Source organism: Mustela lutreola, chromosome 12, assembly GCF_030435805.1.
Source record: "Mustela lutreola isolate mMusLut2 chromosome 12, mMusLut2.pri, whole genome shotgun sequence".
Taxonomy (NCBI): domain Eukaryota; kingdom Metazoa; phylum Chordata; class Mammalia; order Carnivora; family Mustelidae; genus Mustela; species Mustela lutreola.
This window is the reverse complement of record NC_081301.1, coordinates 7,371,089-7,387,791: the sequence shown is the minus strand read 5'-3', so window position 1 is coordinate 7,387,791 and position 16,703 is coordinate 7,371,089. Positions and strand designations below refer to the sequence as shown.

The 16,703-nt window shown below is 58.8% G+C and overlaps 1 protein-coding gene across 1 annotated transcript in view; it reads right to left on the bottom strand.

Moving 5' to 3' along the window:
• Positions 1-13,795, bottom strand: part of EEIG1 (estrogen-induced osteoclastogenesis regulator 1) — a 33,163-nt gene extending 19,368 nt beyond the window's left edge. The window contains exon 1 of the mRNA XM_059141735.1: positions 13,640-13,795. Coding sequence (XP_058997718.1) covers positions 13,640-13,785 — 146 coding nt within the window. The 5' untranslated portion in view covers positions 13,786-13,795. The remainder of the gene's footprint in view (positions 1-13,639) is intronic.
• Between the last annotated feature and the right edge of the window lie 2,908 nt (positions 13,796-16,703).

Below are 16,703 nucleotides of genomic sequence, written 5' to 3'. Positions count from 1 at the left end.
CTGCTGTCCTCAGCCCAGCAGAACTCCCTCGGAGCACCCCTGGCCCCAAATCCCGACCAAGGCCTCTATTACGCATCCACAGAGACTTACTGTGGGTGCCGGCTTGGCGTGGCGCCTGGGTGGGTGTGGGGACGCAGCAGGGGCAGACCTTGCAGAGAAGGCCCCAGTTGAGTGGGGGAGACAGACACTTCCCACGTGACTAGTAACTGCCACCAGCCTCTGAGAGGGCAGAAAGGGTTCTGAGCTGATCTGGAGGGGATGGGCAGTGACACTGGAGCTGGGACCCCAAGGTTGAGGTTGGCCAGGTAAAGATTAGAGGAGATGTCCCAGGCAATGGGAACAGCCCAAGAAGACCCCAAGGGAAGGAGGGGCTCCTGGGAAGAGGGGAGAGGCCAGTGTATTAATTAATTGGTAGTAAAAGCAGGTTCTGTTCATTTAGCTTGTGCTATAGGATACGTGCTTCATATACGTGACCAACCGAACTCTATCACAATCCTATGAGGTATGTGCCATCATCATTCCCATTTTACAGAGGAAGAAACTGAGATCTAGAGAAGACAGGATAGGCCCCAAGTCACAGAACGGGGTTGGAAGCTGATCTGAGGTGGCCTGACACCAAGGCCACACCTTCAGTTCTTCCCCATGTCGGTTCCCCTTACAAGCAGGAAGGGTAAGTGGGCACACCTGGGAGGAGGGAAATGCTTCTTCCCAGACCCCAGCCTCAAAGGCTGTGATGGGTGGCAGGTCAGGTTGACATGAGCCACCATCCTCAGCCTCTCACAATGAGAGGCTGGTCAGAAATTCAGGATTCCCAGCAGGAGCGACCCCAGAGTCCAGAACCTCCCCCCAGTTCCCCAAGGCCGGCCCACAGCCACATCCCCAGTCCCTGGCCCAGGCCAGCCTTACCACCCAGGAAGTGCAAAAAGATCCCAGAGCCTTAGCACCCCCAGGGTCTCCATCACTCATGTGACAAGGGGTTCCCAAGTGGGAGCCACCTCCTGGCCACAGGCTGCCAAGCCCACAGGGTCCTTGCAGGCAGAAACAAAAGAGGCCACTTGGTGCCTCTCTCTGGAGCTGGAGCGAAGATGCGGCACGGCCTGCAGTCAGCAGAGGAACAGAAAGTTTTAGGAGAAGGAGGCCGGGGTATCAGTGGGGCAGCCCCTGGAATGGGCTCCAGCGGGACCCTGCGCCCACCATTAGCCTTCACCCTCCCAGCCGGATGGCCTTGTCTGCACGCCTGCCTCGCTACCACCTCTGCTCAGCACGGAGCCCTGGTCTGGCAGGGAGCAGCTCAGCCGTGGCCACAAGCAAGGCCCAGAACAGGGCTTCTCAGACTCAAGGGAACACTGAAAACCCTCAGCTCAACACACAGATTCCCAGGTGCTGCCACAACTAGACTACAGGGCAGGGGGGTCTCTTTCAATCTTAGCACTACTGACGTTCGGAGTCGGAGATTCTTGAGGTCCTGGGGGGAACCCTGTGCACTGCAGGATATCCAGCAGCATCCTGCCAGTAGCGTAACATCAGCTGTAACGACCAAAAATGCCTTCAGACACTGCCGACTGTCCCCCCAGGGGACGAAGTCACCACCATTAAGAATCACTGCTGCAGGCCTTGGGCCAAATCCAAAACGGGGCTGGATCTCATGACCCTGAAATCACAACCCTAGCCGAAATCAAGAGTGGGATGTTTAACTGACTGAGCCACCAGGCACCCCATGGGCCAAACTTCTTAAACAAGCTAATGTGGGGTTCTGATGCAGGAGGTGGGCCTCCAGCTAAAAGAGGGGCATAACCAGGAGCACTGAGGGGGACCCCAGGGACCTCCCAGCCCCAGCTGGGGTCCTGGATGCCTGAGTGGGCTGGTCCCTGGATTCTTCCCATCCGGCCCCTACAGTGACAGGGAACCAGAGCAAGGCTGCATCACTAAGTCCCTCCCAGCGGATCCAGCAGCCCCAGGGGGCAGGAGGGCTGTCTTGGAGCCCAGGAGCCCAGCCAGCGCCTCCCCAGCCACGCCCACTCCACGATCTCGAGTCCTTGGCTGGGATCCTGGGGGAGTGAGCAGTCGGTCGCAGTGATGCAGCCAAGGTTCCGGGCTGATGAAACACAGCCCAGGCCGGGAGAGGCAAGAGTCTAATAAGGAAACAATTTAAATCGACAACATCTGCCTGTGCTTCCCCGAAGAGAAGAGTGTACAGCCGCCTGGGGAGGGGCCCGCTCCAGGGACCAGCCAAGGCGTCCATCCAGGAGCCGTGGGGCGGTGGAGCTTCCATCCCAGCGGCCAACGTGGCAGCCCAGCGGCATCTGGCTCCTGCCAGGAATCCAGGGCTGCGCGCAAGGGAAGCAGCTTGCAGCAGTTCTGACACAGGCAGCGACTCTTCCTGCAACAGGATGAGGCAGCAGTCAGCTCCGAGAGGCCAGCCAGCCTGCTGACACTGGAGTGCTCGGGGAGGTGGTGGGAGGGATGTCACCAGACACCTCAAGACCCCTCTTCTGCTCCCCTGCTCCTGGCCAGCGAGTGACCCATGGAAGTCCAGACTGGACAGCCCACTGGGGGCTGCAGCAACTCTAGATTGAAAAAGGAGTAGGGGGCCAGCCAATCACTCAGGCTTGCTGGGGAAGCATCAGGGTCAGGGGTAAGGACTCGAGCCAGGCACAGCTGAGTTGTAATCCTGCTGCTCACCAGCCCCAAAGCTCGAGCTGGATCAAAGAGCCACAGCAGCCAGGGACCAGCTTCCCCGTTTACAGAAACAGGCTCATAGCCTCCCTGCTTGGCCTTCTGTATCCAGTCAGGCTACAGGGGCGGCTTCCCCACCACCTGGGGAGACCTGTGGATGCTTTTCCCATCTGACAATAATGGGCCACTCCCTCTTGCTCTTATAGCCCAAGAGGAGTTCAAGCCATTGAAAGGATCCAAAGTAAACCTCTAGCTTTGACCAAGTACCAGTCCAATCCCTCGCACTGGGACAAAGATGCCCTCTGTATCCAGTGTTGCCCAGCAGGGCTCCTGTTTCCTAGGCATCCTGACCCATATGTCAGGAATTAACTCTCTGTGAGCATGACCACCGCCTACTTCTCAGATGAGCAAACTCTCAAGAAGTCCACTGGTCACACAGGACATGCTGACCTGCCCTCCCAAGCCCTACCTCAGGAGCCCACCCTGAGAGGGCACGCACGTTGAATGGGGGATGTGGCTGCAACCATCAGAAGCAACTCAGAGGGTCCAGCAGGAAGCCAGGCACGCCAGGCCTCTAACGGAGCCTCCCCTTTCCCACCCCAGACCATATATCTGAATGTTTCCCCCAGCCTTGAACCTTGCTGGGGTATCCCAGGAGGTAGACTGGCAGGTGGCCCAGGCAGGCATGTCCAGGCCGCTCCTGGCTGACTCACATCTGAGTGGCATTCGAATCCTCCAAGAAAGGAAAGAGACAGGCAGGCGGGAGGGAATCCCAACCTCAGGGCCTGTGAATGGCTGGTCGTAAGCAAGTCAGGGAGATGTCCCTATCCTCTGAGTCCCTACCCAACCCCATCAGGCCTTTCCAGAAAGTACCCTTCCCCCAACTACTGCAGCCAGACAAATCACTTCCTCTTCTGGGCCTGGGTCCTACGTATGGTGAAAACAGAACAAGGCTCCTGTGTCTCAGAGCACAGAGCTCCGAGAGGCGGGGCCCTTGTCTCACTCACTGCTGCTTCTGAGTCTTGAGGAGGGCACCTGGCACGCAGTAAGTACTCAGGAAGTGTCTAATGACTAAATCAGTGAGCTTCACAGCCCTGTTCCCAACAAGGGCTACCACAGGCCTTCTTACAGTGCTGCTTCCCAGGGCACCTGGGTGACTCAGTGGATTAAAGCCTCTGCCTTCGACTCAGGTCGTGCGTGGTCTCAGGGTCCTGGGATCAAACCCCGTACTAGGCTCTCTGTGCAGCGGGGAGCCTGCTCCCTCCTCTCTCTCTACCTCTCTGCCTACTTGTGATCTCTGTCAAATCAATATAAAATCTTTAAAAAAAAAAAAAATGTTCCTTCCCTCTTTAGGAAAAGGGCCTTCGGCTGTGGTTGGGCCATGTCCTCTGCAGTGTCCAAGGGGTCAAGGGTGATTGTCACCTCTGGATCTGTCCTTAGGTGTTCTCACTGCCCCACACATGGCTCCCTGGTCTTCTCTGAGGTGACTCGGGGATGCTCAGCGAACAGTCATTCAGAGTCACGTCTCCTCACAGACTCAGATGTCTTTTTCCAGCCATCTTCAGCATCTCCCCAAGATTCCAACCACAGGGCAAAGGGCTCAGGGTCAGGTGGGACCATGAGGCCCTGACTCACCAATCTCTACCTTCTCCTCAACACCTGATTCTCCTGCAGACTCATGCAGACCCTAGCCAATCACTGCCTCTGTCATTCACTCATGCCCCACACATTTACCAAGCATTTACTGTACTGAGTCCAACCCTGAGGAGGACCCTAGAGAGACATCCAGAATAAGCCTGGGCCTCAGTCTTGTCTGCAGCCAAAATGCATGTGGCCATTCTCATTCAGGTCCATGTGATTCCTCTTTAGTCAATTCAAAACCTTTAGGAGGTGCTGGAGCCTTCTCTCCGCATTCAGGGAGAGTACCCAGTCAGTCATTCCCAAAGAGAGGGGTCAGGGCCAGAGCAGGCGGGAGAAGCCAATGCCAACCCCCCCCACCACCGTGGTGCTCACAACTCCTCTGAGAGCAGATGCAGCTAATGGTCTTCCCCTGCTCATGGGCCCCAGGTCAGGGATCACGGCTGTCTTGGTCATTGCTGGGTCCAGTGCCCAGTGCAAGGCCAGGGCAGCAGCCTGGCTCTAATCACAAATGTTTGCTGACTGGGTGAGTCACAGGAAGAGAGAAGAGAAACAATTAAAAGGAGAGACAGAGGAAAATGGACCTTTCCCTTCTGCTCCTGCCCTTGGGTTCCCTCCAATAACTGTCCTGGATTAATATCGATCACAGCCAGTCTTGGCTGAGCATTTACTCTGTGCCACAGGCTATGCTGGATATACAACCGGCATTAGTCCACTTAATCCAAACACCAAGCAGCTTACCACCCCATTTCACAGATGAGGAAAAGCAAGGCTCAGAGAGATCCCGTGGTCTGGCAGCCTCAGGAGCCCATCCTCCCTCTGAACTGCCAAGCCCCCACAGGCCAGCAGTCCCTGCTGGGGTTTTGCAAGCAGCAGAAGGAAAATCTGCAGCCAGAGAAGACCGTTGGCAGCTGCCAAGATGAGTTACAGTCTCGTAAACAGGAGCGATGCTTATCAGGTCAGGACAGCTCAAGACTGCTCCACCGGCAAGACCCTGGAAAGACAGAACCGCCTCCAGACTTCCAGGCAGCCAAGAAAGCACCTCATTTTTGTCTAGAGGTGCCCCGCACTCCCAGAGGCGTAGATGTCTCACGGCTGTTGCTGACACACATGTGTGCACATGCTGTCAGCGTTCAGCTCACAGATTCTCAGAACAGCCCCCTAGAACCAGCCCCCAAGAAGCAGGACAGGCCCCAGAAGCCCCTTGCAGGCATGACTGCCACCCCAACAAAGAGATCATCACCCTGACTCATATTAGGGTGGGTTTTTTGGTTTTGTTTTGTTTTGTTTTTTTTAAGATTTTACTTATTTGACAGAGAGAAACACAGCAAGAGAGGGAACACAAGCAGGGGGAGTGGGAGAAGAAGCAGCAGACTTCCCACAGAGCAGGGAGCCTGACGCAGGGCCTGAACCCAGGATCCTAGGATCCTGACCTGAGCCGAAGGCAGATGCTTAACAACTGAGTCCCCCAGGCACCCCAAGGGTGGGTTTTTTTAATCACATTGCTTTTGAACTTTCTATCAACAACAACACACAGCTCGCTCTTGTCTGCTTCCTTCCCTCCACGTTGTTCGTGACGCCCATCCTGGTTGTGAGTCGCAGTGGCTTGTTCATTCTCACTGCAGAGGAGGCTCAAGCACTGTCTGGAACCATTCCATGAGGACAGCTGACAGCCACCTCCCCTTCTGCAAACCATAGCCCCAAGTGGATAACCCCATGGCTGCCCTTGGTGGTACTAAAATACAAATCTGACTCTTCTGGTGGCTCAGTGGGTTAAAGCCTCTGCCTTCGGCTCAGGTCATGGTCTCAGGGTCCTGGGATAGAGAACGCATCGGGCTCTCTGCTCAGCAGGGAGCCTGCTTCCCCCTCCCTCACCCCCCCCAACCTCTCTGCCTACTTGTGATCTTTCTCTGTCAAATAAATAAATTAAAATCTTTTAAAAAAAAAATCTGACTGTTCTGGGGCCCCCCCTTCGGAAAGGTCCAAACCCCTCCCCGTGGCCTGCTGCCACTTCAGGAACTCCCCCACCTCCACCCCAGGAGGCTGGCTCCTCCCCACTCAGCACACCTGCCCTTGCCCTCCTTCTGCCCTAAGGCTGCTCTTCTCTCAACCACCTGCCCCCTCCTCACTGGGACCAAACCCAGCACCGTTTCCCAGGGAGGGGCTCTGTGATGACAGGGCTTTGCCCCCAGGAGCCCCCACACCTCCCCCACCCCAACGGAAGGTGTTCAGGAAATCGTGCCCTGCAGGACTGGGAGCCGCAGGTGTGCTCTGCCCCCACATGTCTGCTCTCAGATAGGAAGCAGCGGCAGGAGAGGATGCCCAGGCTGCCTCCCCCCCCCCCCAGCCCTCCCCAGCATGGCACCATGCACTTTCTCCCTACTCAGCAAGTTTGCTCTGCTTTCAGCTGCCAGGTGCGTGGCCCTGTGCCGAACAGGTAGCCCTCTCACCGTCACAAGAGCACCCCCACACCATCTGATGGAGGAAGAAACCAAGGCTGAGAAGACAAGGCCTCTGGCCACTGTCAGAGAGCCAGCAAGCAGCTGCCAAGGTCCGACAGCAGAGTCCGGGCTGGGCCCCAGCCCCCTCCTCCTCCCCATCCCACCAGGAGCATCCCCAGCTCCCACAGAGGCTCCACCCCACACAGCCCATCGGTGTCCCCAGCTGCCTCTCAGTCACGGCCTCTGAGCCCACGGCGGTGCCCAGCTGCCTGGTGTGCGGGCGAAGGCGGCTCCTGACACGGACTGACAGCTCCGGCCCCGGGGCAGGGAGGGGCCGGACCCGAGCAGCTGGCGGTGGCCGGCACACGATCCAGCACCACCAGTGCCCACGCTGGTTCAGTGCCAAGGAAGAAAACTCCCAGCCCCGTGCCAGCACCAACTGGCAGCAGGAAGCTCCAGAACTAAGAGGCAACAGAGGCCGCTCCTGCCCACGGTCTGGGGACGGAGCTAAGGGGCAGGGAGAGACCGTCGTATCCTGAGATGAGGACCCACAGTGGATAGAGAAGGCAAAAGAGTCCAGAGAAGGCTTCCTAGAGGAGGTGGCTCTTGGGCTGAGCAGGAGTTTAGCCAAGTGCAGCAGTGGGGGAAGGGAGCTTGCGGTCGAGGGAACAGCAGAAGCGAACAACTAGGAGAGTAAGGTGTGGTGGAAGCAGGGGGGCACCGGGAGAGGCAGGGGCCTCCCACCCACTGAGGGGCCCCTGGCCTCCCCACCCACTCCCCTGTCCCCGCTCCCCTAACTGGGCGCTTCCACCTCGACTTAGGAGCTGTTGGCCTGTCAGAATGGGTCCCCAAGCCAGCTGTGGAGAAGGTCCTTTCCCACAGGCAGACTTCACCCCACCTCCCAGCCCAGGCCCTCCTGGGGAGAGGGCCCCAGATCTCACGGGCTCAGAGCCACGTGAGGTGGGGCAGGTTCAAAGCAGTGGGGGCAAGAAAAGCACCGAGACCCACAGGAGACCCTGTGCTCCAGCGCGCTAACAGTCCCCTTAGTCAGGAAGTGTCCTGGCCCATTCCCACCCCTCTGAAGGGCAGAGAGCCCCATGGAGGAAATGCCATCTCCCACAGCACCCCAGAGAATTATGAGAGAGACACAGCACCCCAGAGTCAGTCCTGGCCCACCAAGAAGCGCCAGCTGCCATGGGACAGGTCAGGGGTAGGGGGGTGGGGGAGCTGAGGTGCACCACCCAGCCCACCGCTGTGACTCAGCCCAGGGACCGGACGATGGACTGCAGTGTGTCCTGTGCTTCTAGCATGTCCCAGAAGCCAAGCTGGATGTTCTCACTGTGTTGTCCCAAGAACACTTCAAGGTGGGCACCACCAGCCCTGCTTGGTAGGATCTAAGGGACTAAGCTCCTTGCCCGAGGTCACACAGGCAGCAAGAGGCAGGACAGAACGTCCTTCCCAGCCCTGTGTCTGGGGCAGGGCACCAGACTGACCAACTAGGCAGCAAGTCCTCAATTAGAGCCACCTCTGGCTGGTGGCTGCTGGCTGGTGGCTGGTGGCTCTCAGTTGACATCTGGGCAGGGTCAGGGGTCAGCGGCTCCAAGCCTGCATCTGAGAGCTATTCCCTGACCAAGGTGCCAAAAGAGGCTCAAAGTAGAAACCGAAGTTTTGCAAGCACAGTCCTAAACAGACACCACTACCAGGAGCAGACGGCCGCAGTTTCAGTCCTCATCAAGGCCACGACTGGCTCAGTGGGACCTACAGAGGGCAAGGGGCCCAGGAGATGACAGACTTCGGGTCACAGAGCCCATCTGAAACCACGGGAGCGGGTCTGGTGTGCCCATGACCAGAAGCACTTGCCAGACAAGGTGGAAATGAAGAGAGACACCCCCCACTGCCCCCACCCGGTCTCTTTCTGAGCAAATCTGATGTTTCTCGCCTGCTCAAACCACGCCGTGGCTGTCTGGCAGGATGAAGATAAACCCCCTCTGGCTGCCAGGGTGTTGGACCGCCCACCCCCAGCAACACCAGTGACCACAGGGTCGCCCCATGGCAGCCACCAGACCGCACACACTGAGTCCTCAGGCTCCCGAGACACGCGAGCAGACATTAGCGGCCGTCACAAGGCTCAGCACAGCTTCCCGAATGTGAGTCGGGACTTTTAGGTACTAAGCAAGCAGAGTTCAAGGGCACTCAGGGCGCTCAGACACCCGATATCATTGCTGCTGAGAAACCACGACCAAGCTCAACAGGAGGAACAGGCCTCGGGGAACAGCCTTGGCTCCACAGAGCCAGATCACCTCAGGTCAGGGCTCGGCCACTGCCAAGCTGGCAGACGGGTGGCCGGGGGTGCCAGGATGGCACCTGCCAAAGGTGTGGCTGGTGGGCGGCAAAGGCCAGGTCCAAGGAGCAGACATCAAGGCCAGGCCTGGGCTCGGCGGCTTTGGGCTTCACCACAGGCACCAGCAGCACAGTCTGACCCCACAGGGGCACAGCAGCTGGCCTGCTGCCCCCCTGGCTACCCAGGGAGGTTCCTGTGGTTTGCCAGCAGGACTCTCTCCACAGTCGCCTGCCTCCTCACACCCCCCAGGGGCCAGGCAGGACCTGGTAAAACGAAGGCGGCAGACTACGGTGAAGATCCAAAGGTGTGTGGTGGGGTCAGGAGCCCAGAGCAGGTACCTTGTGGAGAAGGCAGCCACAAAGCCTGGGGCCAAGCACTGCCATGTGGCACTCTTGCCAGATACCTAATTTAAAAGAAACCGAAAGTCTAGATTTTTATTCTGCCAAAAACTATTAGGACACCGTATGGGGAACCAAAATCCAGGCTACATTTCTGGGCGCCCTGTGAACTTCCATCTTCCAGCAGCCACTAAGCACTGGCTGTGGTGTCAGGCACGTCAGCACCAGGAAACCCACCTACCCTCTCTGCCAACCTTCCCTCCAGGCTGCCCGCTCTTCTCCCACTGCCTGTCACCTCGAAGCCGGGCTGGCAAAACCCACCCAGCCAACTCCAATGATCCCTGACAGGGTGCTGGTCAGGCCCCCCTGCCTCTTCCCCACTGAGCAGCCAAAACCCATCAGCTGATGGGCAAACCAGGCCACGCTGCTCCCCTGCCCCTCAGCTGGGCCCCCAAGGCCAGGAGTCAGGCCTAGCCGCCCCCACCTTCATCTGCACCAGTCTCTTCCTACCGTGCAGGCCAAGAAGGTGCTCTCTGCCTGTCTCCTCCTGAAAGGGCTGGCTAGAAGGTAAATCAACACCTCCTTCTCGCTCCCTCCCCTGGCACCACCAGCACGTGCATGGGCCAGGCCACAGGACCCGGGCCAGCTGGGCACAGAGACCTCTCAGGATGTTTAGGATTCTTCTTGCCTGAAGGATAGATTGGCTCAAGGCTGGAAGCCCGCACCCAGCCTGCCCTGGAGAGACTAATGCTGCCTCCCAACTCACCAGACTTGGCTGGGACCTCTGCATCCCTCCCAGGACCCCTGGGAAAGCCTCCCAGATGCCACTTGGATGCATCTGCCTGGAGGGCATCCAAGCAGGGACCTTGGCAAATGCCCACTTGCCCCAGGCACAGCCCAGACCTGGCCCCAAATCCACAGGAATGATTTTAGCTTCATCCCCATCTATGGCCCTAGGGCCCCTTTCCCTCGGGATCTAGCTTGATGCCTCAAAAGTATCCAGATTTGGACTTTTCCTATACCACCCCACCCAATAAAAGGAACCTTCTTCAAAGGTCTGGGGACATCACATGGGGCTGTAGCTGCCTCCAGCCCTTTGCCACAGAGACAAAGCAGGACTTTGGAGCTGGGCCTGCCCAAATTAAATCACAGCCCTGCCACTCCCCAGCTGAGTGAAATGGGCCCATCACTTCAGCTCTCCTGAGCCCAATGTCCTCATCAGCTCAAGAGGTGGTTCCAGGGCTCAACCCATCACACCTCCGAGGTGCTCAGCAGGTCCTGAGCATCCAGGACGTGCACATAAAGGCAGTTTAAACCCTAATGATAAAAAGGCTATCTTCCCAATTACATTACGAACTGGGTGACTTCTGGCAGATGGCCTCACCCCTCTGGCTTTGGCACCTCCCCGATCCCCAAGGCCAAGAGGATTAATGGGCACACCGCTTGCAAAACACCGGCACAGAACACGGACCCTCAGAACACGGTAGCTGTGAGGATTATGGTTTGTAAGGAGGCCTCAGAAAGACGAGGCTGGGGAACAGCATGACATACCACCTGTTCTACCTGCTCAAATTGGGTCAGGCTGGAACTGTGTACCCGGCTGTTGCCATGGCACCCAACACAAGGAAACACACCAGCTAGGAAGGCGGGCACTGCAGGGGTGGGGCCTCAGGCCTGCTCTACTCAGACAACACCCGTGCAGCCACCAGCAGTCCCTGGGCCATCCCAGAGATCCGTGGGGTTGAGAAGAGGACACTACTGGATCTGGGCCCAAGATCTAAGCAAGTGTCATCACCCCTGACTCTACCCCAACTCCAAAACAACAGGGCCTTGGCCATCTCGGGGGGTGGGCTGGGAGGCGAGGCTCCCTTCCAGGCCGCAGAACAGGACGGGCGGGATGGGTGTGGAGGAGGTAAGAGCCCAGGAACCCCTATCTCCTGGGCAAAAGCCAAAGCAGCTCTAAAGCAGCCTCAGGTCCCAAAGTCCCTGTCTGCTCCCTCCAGCCACACCTGCCCAGCAACGGAAAGGTACCCAGAGCCCACTAAGTGCCCAGCCTGGGGGGCTCAGTGTCAGCTCCCCCCTCCACAGCCCTGTCAAGTTTCAACCAGGATGAGGGCTGCGAAAGGCTGTTTGGGCTCAGCTGGGATCAGGGAATCCATGGCCCCTTGCCAGGAAGGAAGAAAGGGAGGCAAAGAGATCCAGACTGTGGGCCAAAACCTGGAACTTTCCAGACTTTCCCAGATGAGGGGGTAGGTTTAGGGCAATGGAAAGGCTGACAGGTAGGATGACAGCGGCCCTATTGCCTGGGAGGACACCTCAGTCTGGAGCTAAATATGTATTCCTCAGGGGGATCTAAGACCCTGTCCACCCCCAGCTCACGTGTGGGCCCTCTGTTGACTCTCACTTGTACCTGCCAAGAAGTAGGAGGCCTGGGGCCTGCGGGCCTGGACCTCTCTGCCATAGTAACCACGACTGCTGTGACAATTTGCCTGAACCAGACGTGGCACAGCCGTTATCAATTACCCTCACAACTCTAGGGGCGGGTATGATTTCTCCCATTTCACAGACAAGGAAATGAAGGCTTAGAGGTAGAACAGGGTAATGGTTAAAAGCACACCCTGAAGGAACTTGGGCTCTGCTGTATTAGCTCAGGCAAATCCCTCCCTCCCTGAGCCTCAGTTTTCACCTATGTAAAATGGGGATAATAATCCTACAGTTTCCCCCACACCCCCACCTCCACCCCACTCCGTGGCATAGTCCAGCAATTAAGGAAAAAGTGCTAGTAAAATGGGAGCCCCACACCAACAATTGCTGGTTCTTGGAATCCGAGAGGTTAGGTAACTAGCCCAAGGCCACCAGTTAGTGAGTGGCCGACCCCAGACCCTAACTCTGAGCACACCCTTTCCCCAAACCCTTGGGCTGCTCTGTGGGTGGCCACGGGATCAGGATCACAGCCTTCCCAGGCAGCGGAGGACTGCCACCAGCCCCCACAGCAAAGGGCAGCCCTTCTCTGAATTCCTCAGATAAGCAGTTCCCGGCGGTCTGGGGAGCCTCTAGGCCTAAGTGGGCCCAAGCACAGAGAAAAGGCACCCCACCCGGTCTGCACCGGAGATTTCTAAATCTGGGTTACGCTCTATGCCTACCTCACCCCCCAACCAGCCCCCCTTGCCCGCGTCCTCCCAGACCACCAGATTCATCCAACAGGTCTCCAAATAGGCCAAGTTCAGTTGACAACTGCCTCCTGTGAGGTCCCTGGAAAGCCACTTACTTCCTCTTTCTGGGCCTCAGTTTCCCCAGCTCAGAACTGCAAGGCAGCTCCAGCTAACTGGGCCCACAAGGAGGCCTGGGGAGCAAAGGGACAGACCAGGGAAAGGAACCAGCATGTCCTAGGCACTGGGCCAGGCCTGTAGTGCACTCTATCTACAGAAACTTCTCCACAGCTCTGACGGAGACCTGTACTGGGCCCAGAAAGTGACAGCGCTAAGAATCGAACCCCCATCTGTCAAACTCCCAGGCACTCTCCCCCAGCAAGCCTCAACTATATGACCCTAGATGGGCCCAGTCAGCGGGTGCAGCTCGGGAGCTCAGACACCCTCAACAATGAGCCGGACGGCTGGACCTGCAGAACAGGGAAGAACCCATAAACCAAACTGGACGGAGCCTCTTTCAGAGAGGCTGGCAGCCTCCTCCACAAGGGCGTTTGCCATGCAAAGCAGCCCAGCCACAGCCAGGAGAGGACAGACACTCAGAGAGGGCAGGCCAAAATCCAGCCACCTCCCTCCAGCCAGACCAGCAGTGCCTGGGAACCTGTGGCTGGCCCAGGCTCTAAATCATATGACAGCCCAAGCGCCAGCTGGGAGCAAGGTGGCCTGGAGTACTCCTCCTGTCCCAGGCCCTCCAGGCACAAACCCTGGTGGGCTCTTTGTGCAAATCTGAGGAATGGGCCAGTGTGCAGGACCCCCAAAAGGGCTGAAAGAATGAACCTCCAGCTATCCAGCTGGTCACCTGCAGACGGGGGTGACCGGCACCCTGCCAGTTTCCTCAGGCCCAGACCTCCCAGCTCACTCAGTCCTGCCTTGTGCAGACCTGCCCCAGACACACATAATCCCCAGGACGATCTGGGCCAACAGGGGCGCTTCCAAGTGCCAAGGGGCTAGACCTGGCTCATTCCCACCCCCCGCAGGCGCGACTGCCCCAGCTCCTACCGTGACGACAAGCTGACAAAATCCCCGCCATCCAGCAGCCGGACCTTGCAGAAGAGGACTCCGTTCACGAAGGGGACGGCAGTCAGCTCCTCCAGGGTGAAAGTGGTTTGGAATTTGAATTTCTTCTTCTTCATCAAGAAAGCCATGAGCAAGTTCCCTGAGTCTGAAGCCCCGAAGGCCAAAAAAGGGGGGGAAGCCAGAAATCCCCAGGATTCCTTTCCCTACACCACACCCCCTCCTCAAAACATCAGAGCCGGATCCCGCCCAGATGGTGGCGAAGGCGGCCGAGCAGGCGGGGATCTAAGTCCGGAGGGCCCAGGTCTGAGCGACCAGTCCAGTTCGCGGGCCGGCTGGCTTCACCGTCGAGGCGCCGGGGCTCGGAGCGGTTCGGAGCGGCCGGGGGCTTCACCGGCATGTAAACAGCGGGGCATGGCCCAGGAGTCAGGGGCAGGGGCGGCGGGCGGCGCGCGAGAGGCCGCGCTGGCGGGCAGCATCCCGCACCACGGTCTCCGGGGAGCTCTCGCCGCGCTACCGGGCGCGGCTGGCGGACCGGTGAGGCCGAGGGCGGCGGGCGGCCCCGCCCCCGCCCCGCTGGCGGCCGGGGGAGGCGCCCTCGCCGCGCACACGCCCCCGCACCTGGGCGCCCGGCGGCCCGCGCAGGTGACTCCGGGGCGGCTGAGGGCCCCCGGGGGGTGACCGGGAGCTCTGGCGGCCTCTTCGGGAGGCGCGGCGAGGACACTCCGGGCCGGGAACGGCCGGCCACGGCCCCCTGCGGCCGAGCACCGGGCCCGGGCAGCCGGGGCGCCGCCTCCTCTTCAGTCCTGGGTCCCGCGCCGCGGGCCCCGACAGAGCTGAGGCGCCTTTCCGGCCGGCCGGTGGCACCCGCCTCGCTCGCCGCCTCTGTCCAGCACCCCGCGAGGAGCAGCGCCGCCCCCTGTGCTCCGGACACGGCCGCCCGAGCCCGACGCTGTGCGGCGCCACTGGGAGAATGCTGAGGCCCAGCGCGGCCGCCCGCGGAGCCGCCGCCGCGCGCGGGAGGGGCGGGGCGCCGGCGGCCCATCCTGCCGGCAATTGGGTGATCTGGCGGGGCGGGAACGGAGCGCGATTGGCGGACGGGGCGTGGGGCGGGACTCGCGGGAAGCTAAGGCGGCTCAGGGCGCTTGGATTGGTGCGCCGCGCGGCTGGACCCGCCTCCTCGGTCCGGACAGAGCAGAGGGAAAGGGAGAGGGGCCCCGAGAAGGCAGTGGGAGGTCGCGGGGCGGGAAGCCGGGGCTGGTCCGGCAAGGAGGAGGGCGCGAGCAGAAGAAAGGAAGAAACAATGAAGAGAAGAAACGATATGAACACCGGCTATAACGGCCCTCCAGCGCACCCCCAGACGTGAGCTCGTTAGCCACTAAATCAAGGCCAGAGGCAGTGAGTCCCATTTTCCCAAAAACACCCAAAGAGGTGGCCAGGACCAGACCAAGCAGGTCTTTCGCTTGGGAATCTGTGGTTCTGCGCACGGAGAAGGAAGTGTCTGCAAAGGCTTCGCCCAGGGAGTGACTTGGAGAGCAGTTCATCACGCAATCTGTGCGAGACCCAGCTTCTCCCCCAAGCTGCTTTCCAAGCCTTTTGTTGTCGGTTAGCTTCTTAGCTAGTTATTACTGTTCTCTCTGACTACATTAACTGCCCTGGATAGAGACCGCTTCCAGAGCCTCGTACCTCCTAGGCCCTGGACACATTGTAGTTCATTCATTCAGTCTCCAAATGTTAGGGCGCAAACTGCTTGGAACCAGGCTCAGACCCAGTAGTGAGCTCCTGGTGGCCCTCCGGTCTCCAGCCTAAGCCCAAGATCAGGTCCAGGACGGCGCGGCCAGGAGCACACGCAGCAACAAATTTGGTAGCTGAGAACTGTGACAGGCACTGGAGGAGCTCGGTTGAGGGAGGATGTATGCCCTGAGTTAGGCAGAGGCCATGCAGAGGGAGCCTCTAGAGGCCTGGAGGACAGAGATCGAGGTCCCCACAGAAGTTGTGAGGACTTCATCTGGCTGCATTACGATTTGAGAGAGGCAGGGGCAGGGGATGCGGCTAGAAGGCCTCCTGTAGTGGCTGCATCTCACTGGGTCTTGTCAACCAGAGTAAGGAGGGGGGCCACTGACACATTTTGAGCAGGAGAATGAGCCAAGCCTGTTTTTTGTTGCAAGAAGCTGGCTCTGGCAGCCTGCAGTGTGGAGGAGAAAATATGGGAAAGAGGGCTGAGGGGCCTCGTGTTGATCCAGGCAAGAAATGATGAAGGCAGAACCTCAGAGCTGAGAGAAGACGAGAGGATGGATTTGAGAGGCATTTGGGAGACAGAAATGGATTGGACTTGGGGCTGAGTTTGATCCAGATGTGTAACCGAGGGCTCAAGTTTCTGATTTCCTTAAAATGAGGCGGTGACCTCTACTTCCCTCCAGTTGATCCCGTAATTTAGAAAACACCATTGAGCCAGACAGGTGAAAAATGGCAAGAGCAGCTCCCACTGCTATTCTGTATCCCCATATACAGCCTGGGTAGTTGAGGCCTAGAAAGTTTAGATCACTGGAATGGGGTCTTAACCCTGGAGCACTAGAGGGCTAAACTATGCTACCCACTCTGTGGGGTGTGTTCTCCTTGCTGATCCTGGCTGGGCCCACTCCACGGGAAGAGCCTGTGCCCACCTGACCCCAGGAGGAGATTTCAGAGGAGAAGACCAGCCAAGGAGGTCTCAAGGCCTGCCTGGCTCTTCAGCTGTGACCACGAGTAACCCCAAACTGCTCTAACAGGAAGCAGGGTGGGCCCGGCCGCCAGACTTAGCTCGGGTCTGGTATTTATCTTTCTGAGGCCTCAGGGCTGGGAGCCCAGGAAGTTTCCCTTTCCTCATTTCCCAGATGGTGCCTGGGGAAGGGAGAGAACCTGGTGCTGGTTCAGGATGCTTCATTTGGGGTGAGACAAAGCCATATTGGAATCCTGGCTCTGCTGCACATGGGCAGTGTGGCCTTGGTTGGGGACACTGAGGCTTGGGGACTCCTCATGAGAGGGGGTTCAGTGTGATGTGGCTAGGACC